Raw genomic sequence first — 24,265 nt, forward strand, 5'->3', positions numbered from 1 at the left:
GTACCAGGATAGCAGAAATCTCGGCTGGGTTCAGGGATCAACGGATCTTAGTGTGAGAAGGTCACCTAGGCAACCCACTCTTCCAATGCCCCATATCCTTTAGAGAAAGGAAGAATGTAGGTAGAGAAAGAAGAGATAGTGGAGAAACTAATAAATACCTCAAGAGGGAATGGTTGGAGGTAAAGGGGGTGATGAACAAGGCTACCTGCACTCCTGAAATTTTGTATCTGGTTTCCTATAGGATGCACATAGTGGTTGATTCTGTTCATAATTCCCTGCCTGCACAAAATCAGTGGGCATTCTGAGGATCCATGGGATCATGTTAAATTCCTTCCAGGATAGAGGTTTTAAATCCTACATCAGTATTATGAATAACTCAGAGGTAATGCTGGTTTTATACTGCTGAGGGCATTCATTTTTCAGTGTAGTGTATGGCTTGGAGAAAGGAGAGTAGACAGGACAGGAGAGTGAGGATGTGGAAGCTCTGGGTCAACAGGTGAAGGTGTAGTCTTTATCTGCATGGAAAGCAGATCTCTTCAGTCAGATGCCTCTTCTATCCCAGTGGCCCCACCACCTCATGTGGATTTCAGAACCATCCATGTCCTCTGCTTTGCAGGCTTCCGCCCCATCTCCCATTTGCACTTTTCTCACGTGACCTCCTCCAGTGTGAACATCACCTGGAGTGACCCATCCCCTCCAGCAGACAGACTCATTCTGAACTACAGCCCCCGGGATGAAGAGGAAGAGATGATGGAGGTCTCTCTGGATGCCACCAAGAGGCATGCTGTCCTGATGGGCCTGCAGCCAGCCACCGAGTACATTGTGAACTTGGTGGCAGTACATGGCACAGTGACCTCTGAGCCCATCATGGGCTCCATCACCACAGGTGAGGCTGGAGGACTTGACAGCAGGTGGTGAGGGGGGTTCCCACAGTAGCCTTCAACAAGTCAATGAAATTTACAAGGAGAAACACCCAAGGAGTAAGGGACCACCTCATTTATCAAGAGAGGGTCTATGAGTTGTTCTGAAACAGCCACCTCTTCCAGGGCTGCACAAAATGTATAAGATGGGAAACTTCCATTTAGAAGGTAGGATGGACTCAATGTCTTGAGGAGGCCAGGCCTTTAATGCATTGGTCCAGAGGTCTTCCCACTACCAACTTAGGAGAAAGCCCTGGAGAGAGCTAGTCTCCAAGAGGAAACCCTTCTACAGTAAGGAGACATCTGTTCCTATTCTGGAGTGCCATCTCTTGACTGCCAAGTGAGTTCAGTGATGTGAATGATGCTTCCTCAGGATCATATGGGACTAGCATGCAACCATACAGGGAGCTGGTACTCTGAGAATGGGGTGATCTGCATGTTGTTTGGAAAACACAGGTACTCTCATCTGAATTGGATCACTTGTATCTCATCCTTCTCATATATAATCACAAATATGAGTGTGCATGTGAGTGAGGACATGTGTGTTTGGGTGGTTTCTTACATACTTACAAGAATTCATAAACTGAACAAGTGGATTAAACACTCAGCTGGTTTTGACCCTGCAATCTTCCAGTAGTCAAAAAAACAAAGTATATAGTATAAATAAAATACAGTTTAGGGAAGTGGATTTGTTCTGGACTTGTGCTCTGAAATCCCTCTACAGTCAAGAGCAATTTTTCCAAATTGAACAAAAGGCGGCTGCTTAACAGAGATAGAGAGAGAGTTGGGTTTGTCCAAGAGAAGCTGCCCCAGAGAGAATGACCATTACTCGCAGTTCAAAATAAAGCATACAAACTTAAAGGAAATTTCCCAGTTGGCCCACAGATAGGTAATAGTTGCTGCACAGGCACAGACCTTGACAGCTTGACTTCATGCTGTTAAAATATTCTCCAGGGGCTTCCCTGGTGGAGCAGTGGTTGAGAATCTGCCTGCTAATGCAGGGAACACGGGTTCGAGTCCTGGTCTGGGAGGATCCCACATGCTGCAGAGCAACTAGGCCCGTGAGCCACAACTACTGAGCCTGCGCGTCTGGAGCCTGTGCTCCACAACAAGAGAAGCCGCGATAGTGAGAGGCCCACGCACCGCGATGAAGAGTGGCCCCTGCTTGCCACAACTAGAGAAAGCCCTTGCACAGAAACGAAGACCCAACACAACAAAAATAAATAAGTTAATAAAATATTCTCCAGGAGCATGACACTGGCCACTCCTATGAGGTTTCAAGTGAGACTTCAGCCTGATCATGGTTTTAAGGTTGCCCTAGTATAAAGTAAGGTCTTGTCTGCCTCTGGGACACCATTAGCTCTTGGTTCACATAAAACCAAAAATAGGAATTTGTTTTTCACACTGTGCTTCCTGTCTTTTTCCCATAACCACCCGGGGCCTTGTAGGAATTGATCCCCCCAAAGACATCACAATCAGCAATGTGACCAAGGACTCAGTTATGGTCTCCTGGAGCCCTCCTGTTGCATCTTTTGATTACTACCGAGTATCATATCGGCCAACACAAGGTAATAAAGTTTATTTGTTTCTCAAAGATGAATGGGATTTGGAGCTGGATGAAGATTGTTATGGGAGAACTAGTGTATCCCAGGGGATATCACCCTCCTGCCTGCAATTTCCTTCCTCTCTGCAGCATGCTGCATCAGAATGAGAGTGGGTTGATGAGGAGCAGCCAAGGAATCCAGAACTCACCAACTCCTCTCACAAAAGGCTCGATTCCATTCACTCAAAAAGCAGGCCCTTCACCAGTAGAGTGAACCATGCTAATCGGTCACCATTATCCAGACAGTGTAGCGAGAAACAAAGAACTCTAAAAGAATCTACCAAGAGCCAGGGTCACATGCACTTTTCTGAGAGAATTAAAGTCCAAGGCTAAACACCCCAGGGGATGCCTAAAGACACCACAGAGCCAGATGGAACCTTGGAGGGAACCACAGTGACGGTGGTCCTATTATGGCCACTCCAGCCAAGTTATGAGTCAGAAGAAGTTAGCCCAGACCTCACCTGCATCCTAACAGTTCTTGCTGGTGCATGTGGAATTGTTAATGAAGTAGAGGGTACAATCACTTTCACTGAGGAGGTGGGATAATTTTCCAGAATACCCTGTCTCTGGGCTGCATGGACCACTCTTTTCCGCCATTCCCTCTATACTGCTTTAAGACTAGTTTGTTAGAAAACCACCTAATAAATAGGGTTTTTTTCCTTTGCTCCTGGGATCCTATATAATGAGGGGGTGGGATCAGCATGCAAGGTCTCTTCAAGTTCCAACATTCCCAGCCTCCCCGTCCCCCAACTGGGTGCTGAGACTTGCACCCATATTGGCTTCAGGAAAAAAAACAGTGCCACCAGGAGCTCCTGTATTATGAGCTGCGTATATACGGGATCCACTGAACTTGCCCTGTGGCTTCTGTTCTTCCTTAGTGGGACGACTGGACAGCTCAGTGGTGCCCAACACAGTGACAGAATTCACCATCACCAAGCTGTACCCAGCTACCGAATATGAAATCAGCCTCAACAGCGTGCGGGGCAGGGAGGAAAGCGAGCGGATCTGCACTCTTGTGCACACAGGTGGGCATGTCTCCCTATCGTGGGCCAAGTCAGGACCCTGGCTGAGGACCTGCGACCAGAAAAGAGGGAAAGAGTGAAGTTGTCCCGGCTAATGCAGAGGACATTGATCCTGGGATCCCAGGCTCCTCTCCTGGGTGCTCCTCTGACTCACATTGTTATGTAAAACAATTTGCAACGTTCTCCCCTTTGACCTCCTCTGTAACACTAGGAGTTTAGAGAGACAGCTTCCAAGAGTCTTACTGGTTTAGGTCAGATATTTTCATGGAACTTCCAGTATGAAAAGTAACCTTCCAAAGACTCATGACAGAATGAATTCCAGAACAGACATCTGATTCATCCCGTCTAATTGTTAAAAAGACTCAGACTAGGAAACTTTACCTTAGAGAAAAAGTAAAAGGGGGCTGTTATTCCAGTAATGACCCTTGGGGTCATGAAACTCCTCATCCTATGTGACCAGAAATCACCGTAGCTGCATTTGTTCTTGCTTTATGCTCCAGGGAGGAGGAAGGAGGTGCTTTTCTGTGGAAAAATGATGGGCCTGAGGACAGGGCTCTGGCAGCAGCTCCCCTGCTCTCCTTCTCTGACCCCTCAGCCAGCCCATCATGCAAAACTAGGAAAGATTTACTGTAGAAGACACAAGAGGGAACAGCCAAAGTTTCCTGTTGCAACCCCAGACCTAACTCTCCATGAGGCTATCGTTCCTTTAGCACACAGGAAAACATCCAGCTTGCCTCATGAGGAGAATGCTTGGATTTCCTGAGGCTTCTTACTTCCCTCAGAGAATCATATTTTCTGAACGAGGGCAACTTGGAATTCCTCACTGCTTTTACAGATACACTCACTAGCCCAGAAAGAACATCCCTATGGCCATGGCCAAAGAAACAATCCTTCAGAAACTCAAAAAATTATTCATCTAAAGACACCACAGGATGTTCTAGTTCTAATCTTCCCTAATCTCCTTGCATGCCTATGACTACAGATAATGCAGCCATGTTTTTGGTTCAATCTTACCCTTTCTATCAAGTTATCTGTGACCCTTAAAGCATCAACTGATATTGACCTGAAGTGATGTCATGAGTAAAAAGAAGCCCCCCCCACCCCCCATACTTTCCTCAAAGTCTTAGAAATCATGTTAAAGAAATTAGGGTTTTTCTCAGTGAGGACAATAAAATGGACTTCAAGAGCCTCCTACTCTGGAAGTAAAGGAGAACAACAATTCAGATCAAAAACTTATTCCTTGGGTTCTTGGTCATAAGCAAGTCTCTCCAAAGCAGGTATTCAGTAGTGCACCAACACAAACTGCCCTCCTTCAAGTTTAGGCAGAGCTATTTTGGCAACTCCCAATAAACAGATTACTCACAGAAATGATTTATTTTGTTGTTTTAATATGATATCTATGATTTTATAACTTTTGGCAATGAGTACTCCTCAGCATCTCATGGTCAATCTCAGAGAGGTCAAGCTAATGGTAGTCTCGTAAGACTTTTCTTCTTTGTTTCTTTTCAATAAGGTTGCATTCGAACACCTTGTTCAAGGCACAGATTATGGGTACAATTCAGATGTTAAAATTGTAAACATACTTTATGGTTGTTTCTTTGAAATAAAAGACAGAGACATGTGATAAGAACCTTCAGTTAGAGAACAGGACCAGATCAACAGCATATCTTGGTACCCAAAAGTAAATTCCATGACACGTAGGGTGAGCTGATGCCTAAACTACTGTAATAACCTGCATTTCTAAGATAAATCCCAACTTTATGGAAGGGAGGTACACCAAGGAAACAAACGCATGGAGCATAGGCAAGTGAGAATAAGAACATGGTGCTATGATGAGCAACCTCTGTTCCTCAACAGGCACTCCTGGCTTTAAGCCTGGATGAAGTCCCTTGACTCTCTGTGCCACAAAAAGGATCCCCAGGACTCAGTACAGAGTCAGCCTCGTAAGTAGCAAAGCAAGAATTCAGTAATCAGATCTGACTTTAAAGGCAACCTGAGTCCCATTCTTCATTCCACAAGTATTTACTGAGTAACTTCTAAGTTCCAGGTGCTGGGGTTACTCCCTGACCTCATGGAACTCCCACCACACTTCATGACGTTCATCAACAGATTGTTCCACAAGGCATGCCCCTTGTATTTATCAAAGAACAAAGAGCCTGGGAAGCACATTAGCTCATTAACTAGAAATATAATAGTTTCTACAGCATGTTCTTGGTTTCTCCATCTAGGTTTAAATATCTAAAACACAACATCCATACCTTGGACACCCCTGTAACACCTGACAGCACTCTGCACATAAGAGCTTAATGAATGAATTAAAAAGGAAGATCTGAGGGCAATTAGGGGAGCACGGGGTGCTTGAGAGGAAGGAGGAATGGGAGAAGGGGAAGGGGCTGATGGAATCAGAAGGGGAGAAAGGAAAGAGGTCCTCACTCACTTCATTATTTTGTATAGGGCAGCAGCAGACATGCATCCTGGGTGAAACTCTAGGAGATGGTTCTCTGCTCTTCCATCCTGCAGTTCCTCTTACCTTTACCTGATATTTTCCTGTACTGTTTCAGCCATGGACAATCCTGTGGATCTGACTGCTACCAACATCACTCCAACAGAAGCTCTGCTGCAGTGGAAGGCACCAGTGAGTGAAGTGGAGAACTACGTCATTGTTCTCACACACTTTGCAGGTGGGTGTCTGCGGTTCTGCATCGGGGGGAATGGTGGGGACTGGGGCTGAGGACTAGTGTGAAAGTAAAAAAAAAAAAACAAAACATTTTATCCATCTGAGAGAAAATTGGAAATTTTCCTGCTTTAATTTCACCATAAAGCCCTCAAGATAGCCCCCAAACTCTGTGAACTGTATCAACTATGAGAATTGAGAAAGCTGAATCTAAAAGGTATAAGAGGGCTTCCCTGGTGGCGCAGTGGTTGAGAGTCCGCCTGCCGATGCAGGGGACACGGGTTCGTGCCCCGGTCCGGGAAGATCCCACATGCCGCGGAGCGGCTGGGCCCGTGAGCCATGGCCGCTGAGCCTGCGCGTCCGGAGCCTGTGCTCCGCAACGGGAGAGGCCACAACAGTGAAAGGCCCGCATACCGCAAAAATAATAATAATAATAATAAATAAAAGGTATAAGAAGAGTATGCAACCAAGAGGAAAACAAAAACAGAGATAGCACTTGGAAGACAAAATTCAGAACTTGCCCCAAAATGCTGCAGGCAAGAAAGCTGACTTTTCTAGATATTTACAGAGCCAACAAAACATTAAGGGACCATCCATGATAACAGGTGACAAAGGATTCAGAACTACTAAGCGCTTCTGTTGCTTTGATCTTCTTTACTCATATCCATCCCAAAAGGTTGAGCCCACATGAAATCTTGAGTTGCAACGTCTTCTTCACCATACTTGTTCACCTTAACACTATTTGAACTTGAACAGAGAAGCCCAAAGCAAAATAGTGTTGAGTAATTCAAGTTCCTAAGCCAAGGAAAATTATTTCCTGCCTAAATTATACATGTGCTCACAGAATATTGTGGGTTATAGGCAGGAATCCAGAGAACAAAGATACCAGAAGAGAGAAGGCAGGCAGATGTCTTAATTTTCAAAAATGACAGATTAAGTCAATTCTCTAAGCTGAAAAGTAAACTGATTGTCAAAGCTTGGGAAAGTAAAAACCAAAACAGACTATTAAATAAGCTGGAAGGGAATCAGTGATTACTACATACCAGCACAGGTTCACTAAGTATGAGTTTTACCAAAACCACTTTATGTCCTTTTTTCTAACTGGCAAGTCTGAGAGCACATTAGTATCTCAGCAAGGCATTTAAAAGACCCACTTACCACTTAAATGGAAAAATGCATGGTGGACCACATTTGGAGTTACACAGCTGACTGAATGATTGACCCTCCTCAGAGAATGACTATGGATACATCCTAACCTCCCTGTGTGCATGCAAAAGCCACTTCAACCCCTACCACTCCTCCTTGCACATTATGACACTGCATTTCTTAATTCTCACCTGCCTTCTCAAACAACCGTGCACATGCTCTTTCCTCTACCAGGAAACGCTCTCCCTACTTATCTGCCTAGTAAACCCATCCTTTAAGCCTTAGTTTCAACACTATCTCCATTATTCCCCTAAGGCAGTCAGATGCACCTGCTCACAGATATGAAGCACAGAGCTCCATCATAGCCATTAATTTCCATTCATTCAACAACTACTTTTGCTGCCCTCCCATGTGCCATGCACTCTCTAAGGCTGTAATGATTCAGAGACCAAACATGAGTTCTTGTCTTTGCAGAACTCACTTCTGGTGATGATGCAGACAAGTAAAGAGTTACAACCCAACGTGGGCAGTGTCATGATTTGGGCAAGCACAAAACACCAGTGTGCCACCTTTGATGGGCCACTGTGATTTGGGGTGAAGGTGTTGAGGGGAAGAAAGAAGGTAGATCTTAGATAAAGTTAAAGACAAAGAGGATAGGAGAAGAAGGGGCGTTCCAAGAAAAACAGTACCCTGTATGGAGAGAGAGAGTGGGGAGTTTGAGGAACTGCTGTAGTTGATACAGCTGGGGAGCTGACCGTTGGCAGCATATGCAAAGGAAGATATTAAAGAAATAGAGCCATTATGTGAGCTCTTCCAAAAGGCAAAACTGTGATCAATAGAAGCCAAATTCACATATATTTTAATAAACTGAAAGAGTGGCCCAAAACTCAGTCAACAAGGCAAAATGCAGTAGAAATAAATGCAAAGCTCTTCCCATGGGTGCAAAAAATCAACTAAAATCAACTACACAAGGTAAGGCTGGGGAATGGGTTATAAACAAGATCTCTGATGAATAATAATCTCAGCACATGATAACAATATCCCATGACTGTCTCAAACCCTATGGATTAATATACATAATTGGCACAAATAGAAGCAGAGACTGACCCTGTTTCTTTCATTGTCAGTACAATGAAAACTGACAATGTACTGACATTACAATGTATTGTAATAAAACAATCTCAATGATTGTTTTCGATTCTCTTCTGAGTTTTGTATTTCAGCAGGGACACTGATAGACTGCTACACGTTTAGAGAAAGGTAGCCAGGATTGTGACAGTTTTAGAATCATCACATACATATAATGGGGATTGGGAGCTGAATTTTCTCAGTCTAGAAGAGAGAAGACTTGACTAGGAAGGGTGGGGGCAGGAAGAGGTCAGGTAGACAAAGGATTTGGTTTATTCTTGTAACTCCAGAGACCGGAGTAGAAGTTATACAAAAGACAATCTGGCCTCCAAATAATTTCTCAATCAAGATGCAAAACAAGATAAGAGGGGAGCTTGGTATGGAATAAAATGCTAAGCTCAATAACCTCTAAAAGATTTTTTCCAAAATTCTCTAATATTGCATCTTTATGAAATGCCTTTGGATTTGATAGGTCTTTCCTAAGTTGAAGAGCCTTATTCATTCCTTATCCATAACCATCTGATTTCAGTTGCTGGAGAGACCATCCTGGTTGATGGAGACAGTGAGGAATTCCAGCTTGTTGACCTGCTGCCTAGGACCCACTATACAGTCACTATGTATGCCGCCAGTGGGCCTCTCACCAGTGGCACGATCAGCACCAACTTCTCTACCCGTGAGTACATGGTCAGCTACACATCTAGTATCCTGGGAGGCTTTTATTGATCCTGAAAACGATCAGTTTCCATGTGCTTGACTAGATTATAGTCTATAGGTTTTGGACAATGCCGCTATGAGGTATTCTTATTTTAGTTAACTGCAGCCCAAATGCCAGTGAAAGTGAGTTGCAGCTCTCTTCCTGGGGCTGGCTGACAGCAGTAGAACCAGGCCAACAGAGGTCAGTACTGAGAATGCATCTGGCCCGGAAAAATCTGATAGATATTAAAGGGCTTAATATTGGGGAGGGAGTTGCTGGGTACGGTCATGGCCAGGAGAACCGTGGACAAAGGTATAGATGTGGGAATGTTATATGTTCAAGAGTGAACTCACAGACATGCAGGTTTAACAAGGTCATGATTTCAGGGCTTCCCTGGTGGCGCAGTGGTTGAGAATCCGCCTGCTGATGCAGGGGACATGGGTGCGAGCCCTGGTCTGGGAAGATCCCACATGCCACGGAGCAACTAGGCCCGTGTGCCACAGCTACTGAGCCTGCACGTCTGGAGCCTGTGCTCCGCAACGAGAGGCCGCGATAGTGAGAGGCCCACGCACCGTGACGAAGAGTGGCCCCCGCTCGCCACAACTAGAGAAAGCCCTCACACAGAAACGAAGACCCAACACAGTATAAATAAATAAATAAAATAACAAGGTCATGATTTCAGACCTAGAGGGTCAGATCGGAAGGTATCACATCTAGGCCCAGAGGGGCAGGTGAGGGAAGGAGGAATAGTTTCAGGAATGACCATGACATGACGATTATCTTCTGACCCAGGAGTGCCCTTTATGCTCCTGTCCAAGCTAGAACTGGGGTTAGCATGTGAGCAGCCCAGAGACCACATAGACAGATAGACTGATCTACATGCCTGGAATCAAAGAGGAAGGAGATAGAGGGGCAGGCACTACTGGGATTTTCTCCTCTCCACAGTCCTGGACGCTCCTGCAAATCTGACAGCAAGTGAAGTCACCAGACAAAGTGCCCTGATCTCCTGGCAGCCTCCCAGAGCAGAGACTGAGAATTACGTCTTGACCTACAAATCCACTGATGGAAGCCGCAAGGTGAGATTTTTCTGGAAAGAGGAAAGACTGTTGCTGTCAAGCAATCCACAGGGAACAAGCTAGGTTTGCCACTATGGATACCTAGCGTGCTGTTGAGGAAAGAGCCCTCATCTGCAAGCCAGTGATTTGGGTGCTAGTCTTGCCTCCACTATTATTCTCCACACAAGTTGAGGCAAAGCACTCAACCTCTCTGAGTCTCAGTTTCTTCTCTAGGTAATGAGGGCATCTACCCTGCAACTTCACTTAGTTGCGACCAATATGATGACACACCAGCTTCCAAGCCAATATAAGTACACAGTACTGGAACGGTTTTTCACTCACAGGGCCAAGCCAACATGATCTGGATACCAAACTGGACAGTCTCATATGCCTCTAGATAAGCATTATAAAGGCTACATCTATATAGCCCACAGTAGAGATGACAAATTTCGGTTTTAGGTGACCAGTTGAAACAGTTCACCTAGAGCACTGGTTGTCAAATTTTTGTTAACAGTGGAATCCTTTTTTAAAGTGAAATCATATTCAGAAGCCAAATACACAGAATAGATTTAAGTAGAGCTAGTCTGTTGGATGTAGAAGAGGGAAGCCTAGGTTCCTGCATCCTCAGGGCTCCAGGAGGCCCTGTGCAAACCGAAAACCACTGGGTTCAATAATCCCGGGCCTAAGTTTCTCCCAATATGCACCCGTGAGATAGGAGCTAGCCTCAGTCTCACATAGGAGCTGTTTTCTCTGCTTATTGGAATGGTTTCCTTCTTACATAATGTGGGATGGAGAGGATAAAAATGGTCACTGCAATACTGACCTTGGGGTCTGAACTTCCCTTCCCCACTGCCCTCCATGGTGATGCCTCTGCTCACAAGCTTCCACCTCCCTCCTCCGCTTATCCCGCAGGAGCTGATTGTGGATGCGGAGGACACATGGATCCGACTGGAAGGCCTGTCTGAGAGCACGGACTACACGGTGCTCCTGCAGGCGGCCCAGGACACGGAGCGGAGCAGTATCACCTCCACCGCCTTCACCACAGGTGAGAGATTTCCTGGTGCTCTGATGCCTTCTCCTCCCCTGCGTGGCGTCTGGTTCCTCGGCTGCCTCTGCTGAGACTTGGCCAGGGAGGAGCCCATCAGAGAAACTCAACTGCCTCTTCCTGCAAAGGAAAATAATTATTCCCTCCACTTCTGCCTTCCAAGGCCCTGCCAGGAACCTCTCACTACCAAGGCAACCATAGGAACCAGCAGTGCAAAGTCCTGGCCCACCTGCACCAAATAAATGCACTAAGTAAGAGAGCAGGCTCCTGTTTAGATTTTCTGCAAGGGTCTTTCCAGCACAGTTTGTCCTTCCCTCCTTCCTTCCTCTCCTGCCTGTAATCAGATTCACCTAGTAAAAGTCATAGGAGTAAAGCCCCAATATTAAAACTGTGGTTCTTCTCCACACACAAAGCACTTTTGCATTTCTATGGTCTCAACTCATCCTTATAACAACTGGTGAGAAGGGCCTTATTATCCCCATTTCATCTCAGATGATGAAACTCAAGTGCATGGAGATCAAATAACTTACATGGTAGTAAGTGGCTGGGTCAGAACTTGAACCAAGGTCTTCTCCTTCTAAATCCAGCATTCTTCCTGCCTTCCCTCATTTAAGTGTCAGCAGAAGATACTGGAAATGCCCTTAAGGGATAATGGTGTCCTAATGTGTATAACAGGAAATAAACTAACACCTGACCTTTGAGGGCTATCTGACAGGCACTGCTGTTCTAACTGCATTACGTGTACTATTTAATTCTCATGACAGCCTATGAGGTATGTTCTAGTATCCTTATTTACAGATGAGGAAATTGGGCCACAGAGAGGTGAGGTAACTCACCCAAGATCCCATAGCTCTCGAGTAGGAGAGCTGGGATTGACCCCCAATTGTGCTGCCTCTGGGGTCTGTGCTGTTAACAACCCTTTCTAACACTTCCCACGGTACCTCTCTACAGTCTGTAATGTGGGGCTGCCCAGTCCAGACCTTGAATTCTCTCCCCCTCCCATATTCGGAGGGGGTTGGCTCTACACAGTGTTGGGCAAGTGTAGGCATGTTCCTTATCCCTAGACACACTTCTGCCTGCCATCTTAGAGCACCAGAATGATTGGATTGCTGTCCTCACCCCAGAGTCCACCCTCCCATCACCAGAGAGAGGTGACAGAAATTCCCCCATCCCTACCCAGAGGCCTCCCCCACTAGACTTGTTCTGAATAACAAAGCAGGACACTGGATCAAATACATTAAAACATCGCTAGTGATTCTTGAGGGTAGTGAGATTATGAATGAGTCCCCTTTTGCTTTCTGTTTTATACTTTTCAATATCTTGCAAAGTGTCGACAATAAGCACATTAATCAGAAAAACAATTTTTAATTAAAAATAAAAATAAACCTTGGTCACACAACCAAGACATGAATCCAAGATGGGTCCTTGACAAGTGGAATTTGGAGGACATTTGATCTCTTTTATGGGCTGAAGTCAGTTACGCTCACCCTCCATGACCTTTCTAGGGGTATCTTATCTCAGAACCAATGCGTCACCCTCTTCTTGGTCAAGCTCTTTCCTGCACATTCACAGGTTAATTAAAGGGTCCTCTAGGGTTTCCTTTCCCAAGCCACCACTCTAAGACTCATGGATTGGAGCTTTTTCACTGAATTAAAATTTTCCTTCCCCTAAAAAGAACACAGATGACAGAAACATAAACAGAGCCCCTGATCTACATATTTATTCGGTCTAAACTAATCATTGCATTCCAAAAAATGCATGGGTTTCAAGGCTTGCTCAGTGTAGTATGAGCTTTCAATTCCCATCCTGGTAACGCCTCAGCTAGTGGTTGTGAGCAGCATGACAATATGCTTGAGGTTTCTACAGTATCTTGCAGCTGTGCCTTGCTCCAGGTCTGCCTGGGCTGTAAAAGTATGCCAGCTTCTGTGCCCACCGCTGGCCTCTCTTAGATGAAGCTGCCCCCAGCGGGTGTGCAATAGTTAGAATCCCAAATCCAGCTGGGGGCCCAGCAATATCCAACAAACAGAGGGTTGACAATTCGTGGAAATCTGGGGAAGAGCCCAGGGTAGTGGCTTTGTTCGGAGGACGGCACAGGGGGGCCATCAGGACATATTTAGGTATTTCTTCGTTTGTTTGTATGAAACTTCAACTGACACTGGGCGACTGCAGCATGACCAATACCCCTTGGAAAGGAGAACACTGAAGAGCCCACTTGCCTGTACCATCAGTGTAAGTTACTGCCCGAGTTGCTCCAAGCCGTTTGGGGAATCAGAGGAGGACTTGCTACTGCAACGACAGTGGTACATGGCAAAGATGGATCCACGTTTAGAAGTTTTCACAGAGTTTTACTGGAAAGCTCAAATTTAAACCTCAATCACTGATGCATACCAACCCTGCTGGGTTTGTCTTGGAGATTTATCAGAACCCCCTGGAATGACCAGTTACACAATGAAAAGTTCAGGGACAGAAGTAATGCATGTGACATCACCTTGCACAAAGCCTGGCACATAGCAGACATAATAAATGGTTGTTGAGTGGAATAGTTAAATCCCAGCTGCAGAGCACAGAAGAGGGGCTTCTGGTTAAAGAAAGCTTGAGGAGGAGAGGATTCTCAGTATCCTTCAAAGGGAAGACAAAGGCAAAAAGGTACTGCCTGCAGAGTATTATGCCCAACGTCCCTCTGATTGCAGGCTCTTTCTGCCACCCCACATGCAAATTTCCCTGAATAAATTACACAAAGCAGAGTCATTTGCATGTCAATATTAATGAGTCCTCATTGCCTGTGCCACGCCCTCCCCCTTTTCTACCCCCATCCTCCAATTCCCCCACCAAAAAAGCAAACTTTATTAAAGAAGAAGAGAGTACAAGGGTACCAGCTTCCTAAGTATGGGGGTGGAGATGTTCTCAAGAAGAGAAGGATTGGGGTTTACTTGATAGGTGGCATGAGCTAGACTCCTTTACAAGGAGTCTGGGAAAAGAGAGGCCTCTGGCACCTGGGCACCCAGGTGTTTCTCATCCCAGAACTCCCCTGTCTGCCCATATATCTCCTGAGATGCCCTGAGAGTGGGCTTCCTCTGGGAAGAGAGGTTGGGGCAGCAGCGCCTCAGGTCTGATTCTGCTCTTCTCTGAGCACCCCCAACACTCAGCACATCCCAAACCATCCTCTTCCTGCCCCTCCATCAGGACCAGTGCTTATTCCCCTCACACCTCCAAAGCCACATAGTGCACCCTGCAAGCTCCATCTGCAGGATCCTGTCACTTGCTTAAAAGAGAGAGAGAGAGAGAGAGGGAGAAAAAGAGAAAGAAACAAAAACAAAGAGCAGAGTATCTTCACTTACTCGAAAGATTGGAGGCCTGCTGGCCTGAACCCCATGAATCACTCCTGCTGGGCAAGAGGGCTGAGGAACACCACAGCATCCTATGTTATGGCAAACCAGGGCTGATGGATTAAGAGGCTAATTTCATTCTAATAACTGGCATCCTTCTTGACTTCACTGACAGAACCTGAGCTTTCCACTTAGCAGCATCCTATTCTTAGGACAGGCTGATCACAGCTGATCTTTCTAAGCGTTTTTTATGTTGTGTCTTAGGGAACAAAAGAGCTTAAAGCTGGACCCCAAAGTGGCCTCCATCCATTGACAAGCCCTCATCTTGTCCTGGGTGGGCCAAGTAAAGAGACTCACTTCAAGCAGATGCCTACTTAAGGGTCTAGAAAAAAGTTGAGATGTTAAAAAAAATAAAATAAAAATAAAAGAGGGAGAAAAAAAGGGAAGAATTGGCTCCCACAAAACCTCAAAAAACTCCTTTGATCAAGATGTCTCCCCTTGTTGCATTCCTGCCATATAACATAAGCCCATTTCATTCTTTCCATCATGTTAATAGCTTCCTGTCCTCTTGTCTCTGGTGTTTGCACAAGACTCTGGGGGGAATTAAATACAAGTAGCATGAAAGAGAAAAAAAAAATGGACACATTATTTATAATTTACTGTCGCCTAAAATTTCATTCAAGGTCTACTTGTCTTTTAGAGACATGAATATAAATGAGGAAACAAATATTCCCCACAGAGCAACAGGGACTTTGTGAAATGATCTTCTGAGAAGTGAATTTCATTGTCTATTTTAATACTATAAGAAGCAAACAAGGCGCTCACTAAAGCTAGTCCTCCGAGACAGCGAACACAGTAAAACTGGTTGTCTTGACCTTAAGGTTAAGCGAAGACAATCATTTTTGGAAGCACCCAGAGATGGGTAATGAGTTTTCTTTATTGCCTTTGCTTCCGTCTCTGCTCTTCCAAAGCCAGGCTGAGCTCCTCTCTAGGGCTTTTAAGGAAAACTCCGAGAGTGTACTCTAACACAAGCTTCAGTTTTTGAGGTTGTGAAAATTAAGGAAAATGGGCAAACCCTAGGTTCTGGAACAATAGATGGTGGATCATGCAAGTCCACATAGTTATCAATGGGCAAGGAAAGCCTGATGACCACTATTTATTGCAATCTACTCCTATATATGCCACACTTCCGCACACCAGAGTAGGGAATTGAAGGGGCTTCTCCCTGCTCCACTACTTAGAAACAGCTCTGAGTAGAGCTGAGTAAACAGCTCTGAGTAAACTTCACTGAGACAAGCAAAACCGTAAAAGGAGAGGCCCACCTTCTCCTTTGTCCATCAGAGTTCCTGTGCTAGATAAGTATTAGCTATTATTATTTGAACTTTTGAAGTCTTTCTTAAAAAAAATCTTTCCCTTGCCTGTAGGACACATACATATTTTTCTATACATCCTTCTATTAACTTACTGGATTTATTTTTATATCTAGTCTATTTTGTACACAGTATTAAGTAGGGACACAGTGAGCCAATTTCCCCAGCATCTTTTACTGAATGGTCCATCTATTCTCCATTGATTTGTGGTGCTGTATTGTATATTAAATTCCCATATATACATGGCTCTGCCTCTGAACTCCTATTCTATTCCATGCTCTATTTATCTGTTCTTTTGCCAACACTACATTGTGGTTTTTTTTAACCTCCCCCAACATTTAATGTTTTTGACATCATAGTCTACATATTTTTGTTTTGTGTATCCCTTAACTACTTATTGTGAATATAGGTGATTTTACTACTTTTGTCTTTTAAACTTCCTACTAGCTTTGTAAGTGGTTGATCTACTACCTTTACTGTATGTTTGCCTTTACCAGTGAGATTTTTCCTTTAGTAATTTTCATGTTTCTAATAATGGTCTTTTCCTTTCCACTTAAAGAAGTCTCTTAACATGTCCTGTAATGCCAGTTTAGTGGTGCTGAACTCTTTTAGCTTTTGTTTGTCCATACAATTCTTTACCTCTCCTTCAAATCAGTAAGATAGGCCTGCTGGGTAGACTATGGTTGTAGGGTCTTTCCTTTTATCACTTTGAATATATCATGCTACACCCTCTGGCCTGCAAAGCTTCTACTGAAAAGTCAGCTGAAAGTCTCATGGGAGTCCCCTTGTTTGAAACTAGTTGCTTTTCACTTGCTGCTTTTAAAATTCTTTCTCTTTAATTTTTGCCATTTTAATTATAAAGTGTCTTGATGTGGACCTTTGGGCTCATCTTGTTTGGGACCCTGTCCTCCTAAACTTGGATGTCTCTTTCCTTTCCCAGGTTAGGAAATTTTTCAGCTATTATTTCTTCAAATAAGTTCTTTGCCCCCTTTTCTCTCTCTTCTCCTTCTGGGACCCCAATAACGTGAATGTTAGTACACTTAATGTCATTCCAGAGGTCTCTTAAACTATCCTCATTTTCTTAAGTTATTTTTCTTTTTTCTGTTTTTTCTGTTTTTCCACTACTCTGTCTTCCAGTTCTCTGATCTGTTCCTCTGTATCATCTAATCCACTGTTGACTTCTTTTAGTGTATTTTTTAAAAATTCAGTTATTGTATTCTTTCGTTCTGTTTGGGTCTTCTTTATATTTTCTAACTCTCTGTCAAACTCCTCACTGTATTCATTCATTCTTCTCCTGAGTTCATCAACCATCTTTATGATTGTTACCTTGAACTCTATTGGGTAGATTGCTTATCTCCACTTTGTTTAGTTCTTTTGAGGTTTTTGTCTTGTTCTTTCATTGGAACATATTCCTATGTCTTCTCATTTTGCCTCATTCTCTATTTTTTTTCTATGTATTAAGTAGGTCAGTTATGTTTCCCCATCTCGGATTAGTAGCCTTATGTAGGAGACGTCCTATGCGGCACAACAGCACACTGCTCTCTGGTCATCAGAGCTATACACTCTAGAAGTTCCTCCTACGTGGGCTGTGTGGGACCTTCTGTTGTGGCAGGGCTGACTGTTATGGGTATGCTCGTAGGTGGGACTGGCCTCTGGCCTGGTTGGCTGCCTGGCCCTGACCCATGCGGTGGTTGCTGGCCCATGGTAGACAGGGCCAGGTTCTGGTGAGGCTAGCTGTGTAGTCCAGGGGATCCGAGGCTAGTGCCAGATCACTGGTGGGCAGGTAAGTCCCTGGTGCTAATAGGCTAGAAGGAGGGTTCCAAAATGGCACTTGCCAGCACCAGTGTCCTTGTTGTATGACAAGCTCCCCAAAATGCCTGCCACCAACATCTGTGTCCCCAGGGGGCATCCCAGTTGCCTCCTGCCTCTTTGGGAGACTCTCCAAGATAAGCAAGTGGGTCTGATCCAGGCTTCGTTCAAATTCCTGCCTCTGCACTGGGACTCACTTGCCACTATCTCCCCTCATCGCAGACCCTGGTCTCAACTAGGGTGGTCAGGAAAGGCCTCTCTTTGAGCTGAGACATTTCAGCCAGGAGTTGCAAGATGAGAGTGAATCACACAAGAAAAGCATTCCAAGCCTAGAGAAGAGTAGTTACTACAACTTGAGGGAGGAATAACTTTGCCGTGTTCAACAGATTAAAAGAAAGCCAGGAAACTGGTTCAAGATGGTGGAGTAGAAGGATGTGCTCTCAGTCCCTCTTGCGAGAGCAGTGGAATCACAACTAACTGCTGAACAATCATCTACAGGAAGACACTGGAACTCACCACAAAAGATACCGCACATCTAAAGACAAAGGAGAAGCCACAACGAGATGGTATGAGGGGCGCAATCACAATAAAATCAAATCCCATAACTGCTGGGTGGGTGACTCACAAACTGGAGAACAATTTTACCACAGAAGTCCACCCACTGGATTGAAGGTTCTGAGACCCAGGTCAGGCTTCCCAATCTCGGTTTCCAGCAATGGGAGGAGGAATTCCCAGAGAATCAGACTTTGAAGGCTAGTGGGATTTACTTGCAGGACTTGGACTGGACTGGGGGAAACAGAGACTCCACTCTTGGAGGGCACACTCAAAGTACTGTGCACATCAGGACCCAGAGGAAGGAGCAGTGACCCGATAGGAGACTGAACCAGATCTACCAGCCAGTGTTGGAGGGTCTCCTGCAGAAGCAGGGGGTGGCTGTGGCTCACCACAGGGACAAGGACACTGGCAGCAGAAGCTCTGGGAAGTACTCCTTGGCATGAGCCCTCCTGGAGTTTGCCATTAGTCCCACCAAAGAGCCTGTAGCCTCCAGTGCTGGGTCATCTCAGGCCAAACAACCAACATGGAGGGAACTCAGCCCCGCCCATCAGTAGACAAGCGGATTAAAGTTTTACTGAGTTCTGTCTACCAGAGCAACACCCAGCTCTACCCACCACCAGTCCCTCCCATCAGGAAGCTTGCATAAGCCTCTTAAATAGCCTCATCCACCAGAGAGCAGAGAGCAGAAGCAAGAACAACTACAATCCCCTGCAGTCTGTGGAATGAAAACCACATTCACAGAAATATAGACAAAATGAAAAGGCAGAGGATGATGTACTAGATGAAGGAACAAGATAAAACCCCAGAAAAAGAGAACTAAATGAAGTGGAGGTAGGGAGCCTTCCAGAAAATGAATTTAGAATAATGATAGTGAAGATGATCCAGGACCTTGGAAAAAGAATGGGGGCAAAGATAGAGAAGATGCAAGATATGTTTAACAAAGACCTAGAAGAATTAAAGAAGAAACACCTAGAAGAATTAAACAACAAACAAACAGAGATGAACAATAGAATAAATGAAATGAAAAATACACTAGAAGGAATCAATAGCAGAATAACTGAGGCAGAAGAACAGATAAGTGACCTGGAAGACAGACTGGCGGAATTCACTGCAGCAGAACAAAATAAATAATACAGAATGAAAAGAAGTGAAGACAGCATAAGAGACCTCTGGGACAACATTAAATGCACCAACATTCGCATTATACATGTTCCAGAAGGAGAAGAGAGAGAGAAAGGACCCAAGAAAATATTTGAAGAGATTATAGTTGAAAACTTCCCTAACATGGGAAAGGAAATAGCCACCCAAGTCCAGGAATCACAGAGAGTCCCAGGCAGGATAAATCCAAGGAGAAACATGCCAAGACACATAGTAATAAAATTGAACAAAATTAAAGACAAAGAAAAATTATTAAAATCAACAAGGGAAAAACAACAAATAACATACAAGGGAATTCCCATGTTGACAGCTGATTTCTCAGCAGAAACTCTCCAAGACAGAAGGGAGTGGCACAATATATTTAAAGTGATGAAAGGGAAGAAGCTACAACCAAAATTACTCTACCTGGCAAGGATCTCATTCAGATTTGACAGAGAAATCAAAAGCTTTACAGACAAGCAAAAGCTAAGAGAATTCAGCACCAACAAACCAGCTCTACGACAAATGCTAAAGGAATTTCTCTAAGTGGGAAACACAAGAGAAGAAAAGGACCTGCAAAAACAAACCCAAAACAATAAAGAAAATGGTAACAGGAACATACATATTGATAATTACCTTAAATGTGAATGAATTAAATGCTCCAACCAAAAGACACAGGCTTGCTGAATGGATACAAAAACAAGACCCATATATAAGCTGTCTACAAGAGACCAACTTCAGACCTAGGGACACATACAGACTGAAAGTGAGGGGATGGGAAAAGATATTCCATGCAAATGGAAATCAAAAGAAAGATGAAGTAGCAATACTCATATCAGATAAAACAGACTTTAAAATACTGTTACAAGAGACAAGGAAGGACACTACATAATGATCAAGGGATCAATCAAAGAAGATATAACAATTATAAATATATATATATATACACCCAAATTAGGAGCACCTCAATACATAAGGCAAATGCTAACATATAAAAGAGGATATCTACAGTAACACAATAATAGTAGGGGACTTTAACACCTCACTTACACCAATGGACAGATCATCCAGACAGAAAATTAATAAGGAAACAAAAGCCTTAAATGACACAATAGACCAGATAGGTTTAATTGACATTTATAGGACATTCCATCCAAAAACAGCAGATTACACTTTTGTCTCAAGTGCACATGGAATATTCTCCAGGATAGATCACATCTTGGATCACAAATCAAGCCTTGGTAAAATTAAGAAATTTGAAATCATATCAAGGATCTTTTCCAACCACAACCTTATGAGATTAGAAATAAATTACAGAGAAAAAAACGTAAAAAACGCAAACACATGGAGGCTAAACAATACGTTACTAAATAACCAAGAGACCACTGAAGAAATCAAAGAGGAAATCAAAACATACCTAGAGACAAATGACAATGAAAACACAATGATCCAAAACATACGGGATGCGGCAAAAGCAGTTCAAAAGGGAAGGTTATAGCAATACAATCCTACCTCAAGAAACATCTCAAATAAACAATCTAACCTTACACCTAAGAAACTAGGAAAAGAAGAACAAACAAAACCCAAAGTAAGTAGAAGGAAAGAAATAAAGATCAGAGCAGAGATAAATAAAATAGAAACAAAGAAAACAATAGTAAAGATCAATAAAACTAAAAGCTGGTTCTTTGAGAAGATAAACGAAATTGATAAACCGTTAGGCAGACTCATCAGGAAAAAGAAGGAAAGGACTCAAAAAAATAAAATTATAAATGAAAAAGGAGAAGTTACAACAGACACCACAGAAATACAAAGCATCCTAAGAGACTACTACAAGCAACTCTATGCCAATAAAATGGACACCTGGAAGAAATGGACACATTCTTAGAAAGATATAACCTTCCAAGACTGAACCAGGAAGAAATAGAAAATATGAACAGACCAATCACAAGTAATGAAATTGAAACTGTGATTAAAAATCTTCTAACATGGGCTTCTCTGGTGGCTCAGTGGTTAAGAATCTGCCTGACAATGCAGGGGACACGGGTTCGAGCCCTGGTCTGGGAAGATCCCACATGCCGTGGAGTAACTAAGCCCGTGCACCACAACTACTGAGACTGCACTCTAGAGCCTGTGAGCCACAACTGCTAAGCCTGTGTGCCTAGAACCCATGCTCTGCCACAAGAGAAGCCACAGCAATAAGAAGCCTGTGCACAGCAACAAGGACCCAACGCAGCCAAAAACAAATAAGAATGAATAAATTTAAAAAAAAATATCTTCCAACAAAGAAAAGTACAGGACCAGATGGCTTCACATGTGAATTCTATCAAACATTTAGAGAAGAGCTAACACCCAACCTTCTCAAACTCTTCCAAAAAAATGCAGAGGAAGGAACACTCCTAAACTCATTCTACGAGGCCACCATCACCCTGATACCAAAACCAGACAGAGATACTACAAAAAAAGAAAATTACAAATCAATATGACTGATGAATATAGATGCAAAAATCCTCAACAAAATACTAGCAAACCAAATTCAACAACACATTAAAAGGATCATACACCATGATCAAGTGGGATTTATCCCAGGGATGCAAGCCTTCTTCAATATACACAAATCAATCAATGTGATACACCATATTAACAAATTGAAGAAAAAATAACCCACACGATCATCTCCATAGATGCAGAAAAAACATTTGACAAAATTCAACACTCATTTATGATAAAAACTCTCCAGGAAGTGGGCATAGAGGGAAGCTACCTCAACAAAATAAAGGCCATATATGACAAACCCACAGCAAGCATCGTTCTCAAAGGTGAAAAACTGAAAGCATTTCCTCTAAGATCAGGAACAAGACAAGGATATCCACTCTAGCCACTATTATTCAACATAGTTCTGGAAGTCCTAGCTACAGCAATCAGAGAAGAAAAAGAAATAAAAGGAATACAAATTGGAAAAGAAGAAGTCAAACTATCACTGTTTGCAGATACATAGATAACCCTAAAGATGCCATCAGAAAACTACTAGAGCTAATCAATGAATTTGGTAAAGTTGCAGGATATAAAATTAATGCACAGGGCTTCCCTGGTGGCGCAGTGGTTGAGAGTCTGCCTGCCGATGCAGGGGACATGGGCTCGTGCCCCAGTCCGGGAAGATCCCACATGCCGCGGAGCAGCTGGGTCCGTGAGCCATGGCTGCTGAGCCTGCACGTTTGGAGCCTGTGCTCCGCAGTGGGAGAGGCCACAACAGTGAGAGGCCCATGTACCGCAAAAAAAAAAAAAAAAAAAAAAAAAAAAAAAAAAAAAAATTAATGCACAGAAATCTTTTGTGTTCCTATACACTAACAATGAAAGATCAGAAAGAGAAACTAAGGAAACAATCCCACTCACCATTGTAACAAAAAGAATAAAATACCTAGGAATAAACCTACCTAAGGAGGTAAGAGAGCTATACTCAGAAAACTATAAGACATTGATGAAAGAAATCAAAGATGACACTAACAGATGGAGAGATATACCTTGTTCTTGGATTGGAAGAATCAATATTGTGAAAATGACTATACTACCCAAAGCAATCTACAGATTCAATGGAATCCCTATCAAATTACCAATGGCATTTTTTTACAGAACTAGAACAAAAAATCTTAACATTTGTATGGAGACACAAAAGACCCCGAATAGCCAAAGCAAACTTCAGGGAAGAAAACAGAGCTGGAGGAATCAGACTCCTGGCTTCAAAGTATACTACAAAGCTACAGTAATCAAGACAATATGGTACTGGCACAAAGACAGAAATACAGATCAATTATACAGGATAGAAAGCCCAGAGATAAACCCATGCACCTATGATCAACTAATCTATGACAAAGGAGGCAAGAATATACAATGGAGAAAAGACAGCCTCTTCAATAAGTGGTGCTGGGAAAACTGGACAGCTACATGTAAAAGGATGAAATTAGAACATTCCCTAACACCATACACAAAAATAAACTCAAAATGGATTAAAGACCTAAATGTAAGCCTGGACATTATAAAACTCTTAGAGAAAAACATAGGCAGAACACTCTATGACATAAATCAGAGCAAGACCTTTTTTGACCCACCTCCTAGAGTAATGGAAATAAAAACAAAAATAAACAAATGGGACTTAATGAAACAAAAGCTTTCGCACAGCAAAGGAAACTATAAAGAAGATGAAAAGACAACTCTCAGAATGGGAGAAAATATTTGCAAACAAATCAACAAAGGATTAATCTCCAAAATATATAAACAGCTCATGCAGCTCAATATTAGAAAAACATACAACCCAATCAAAAAATGGGCAGAAGACCTAAATAGACATTTCTCCAAGGAAGAGATACAGATGGTCAAGAGGCACAAGAAAAGCTGCTCAACATCACCAATTATGAGAGAAATGCAGATCAAAACTACAATGAGGTATCACCTCACACCAGTTAGAACGGGCATCATCAGAAAATCTACAAACAACAAATGCTGGAGAGGGTGTGGAGAAAAGGGTACCCTCTTGCACTGTTGGTGGAAATGTAAATTGATATAGCCACAATGGAGAACAGTATGGAGGTTCCTTAAAAAGCTAAAAATACAATTACCATATGACCCAGCAATCTCACTACTGGGCATATACCCAAAGAAAACCATAATTCCAAAAGACACATGCACCCCAAGTTTCATTGAAGCACTATTTTTAAAATAGCCAGGTCATGGAAGCAACCTAAATGCCCATCAACAGACAGACAAATGGATAAAGAAATGTGGTACAT

General features: G+C 43.3%; 1 protein-coding gene across 2 annotated transcripts in view; it reads left to right on the forward strand.

The window, feature by feature from the left end:
* The window catches only part of TNR (tenascin R), a 425,553-nt gene that overhangs the window by 374,874 nt on the left and 26,414 nt on the right, over positions 1–24,265 (forward strand). For both annotated transcript variants that reach the window (XM_059066113.2, XM_067031156.1), the window contains 7 exons: positions 617–886; positions 2,369–2,488; positions 3,402–3,548; positions 6,107–6,226; positions 9,023–9,166; positions 10,133–10,263; positions 11,155–11,287. In XM_059066113.2, the coding sequence (XP_058922096.1) occupies positions 617–886; positions 2,369–2,488; positions 3,402–3,548; positions 6,107–6,226; positions 9,023–9,166; positions 10,133–10,263; positions 11,155–11,287 (1,065 nt within the window). The remainder of the gene's footprint in view (positions 1–616; positions 887–2,368; positions 2,489–3,401; positions 3,549–6,106; positions 6,227–9,022; positions 9,167–10,132; positions 10,264–11,154; positions 11,288–24,265) is intronic.

The sequence above is a fragment of the Kogia breviceps genome, chromosome 1, assembly GCF_026419965.1.
Source record: "Kogia breviceps isolate mKogBre1 chromosome 1, mKogBre1 haplotype 1, whole genome shotgun sequence".
NCBI classification, from domain to species: domain Eukaryota; kingdom Metazoa; phylum Chordata; class Mammalia; order Artiodactyla; family Physeteridae; genus Kogia; species Kogia breviceps.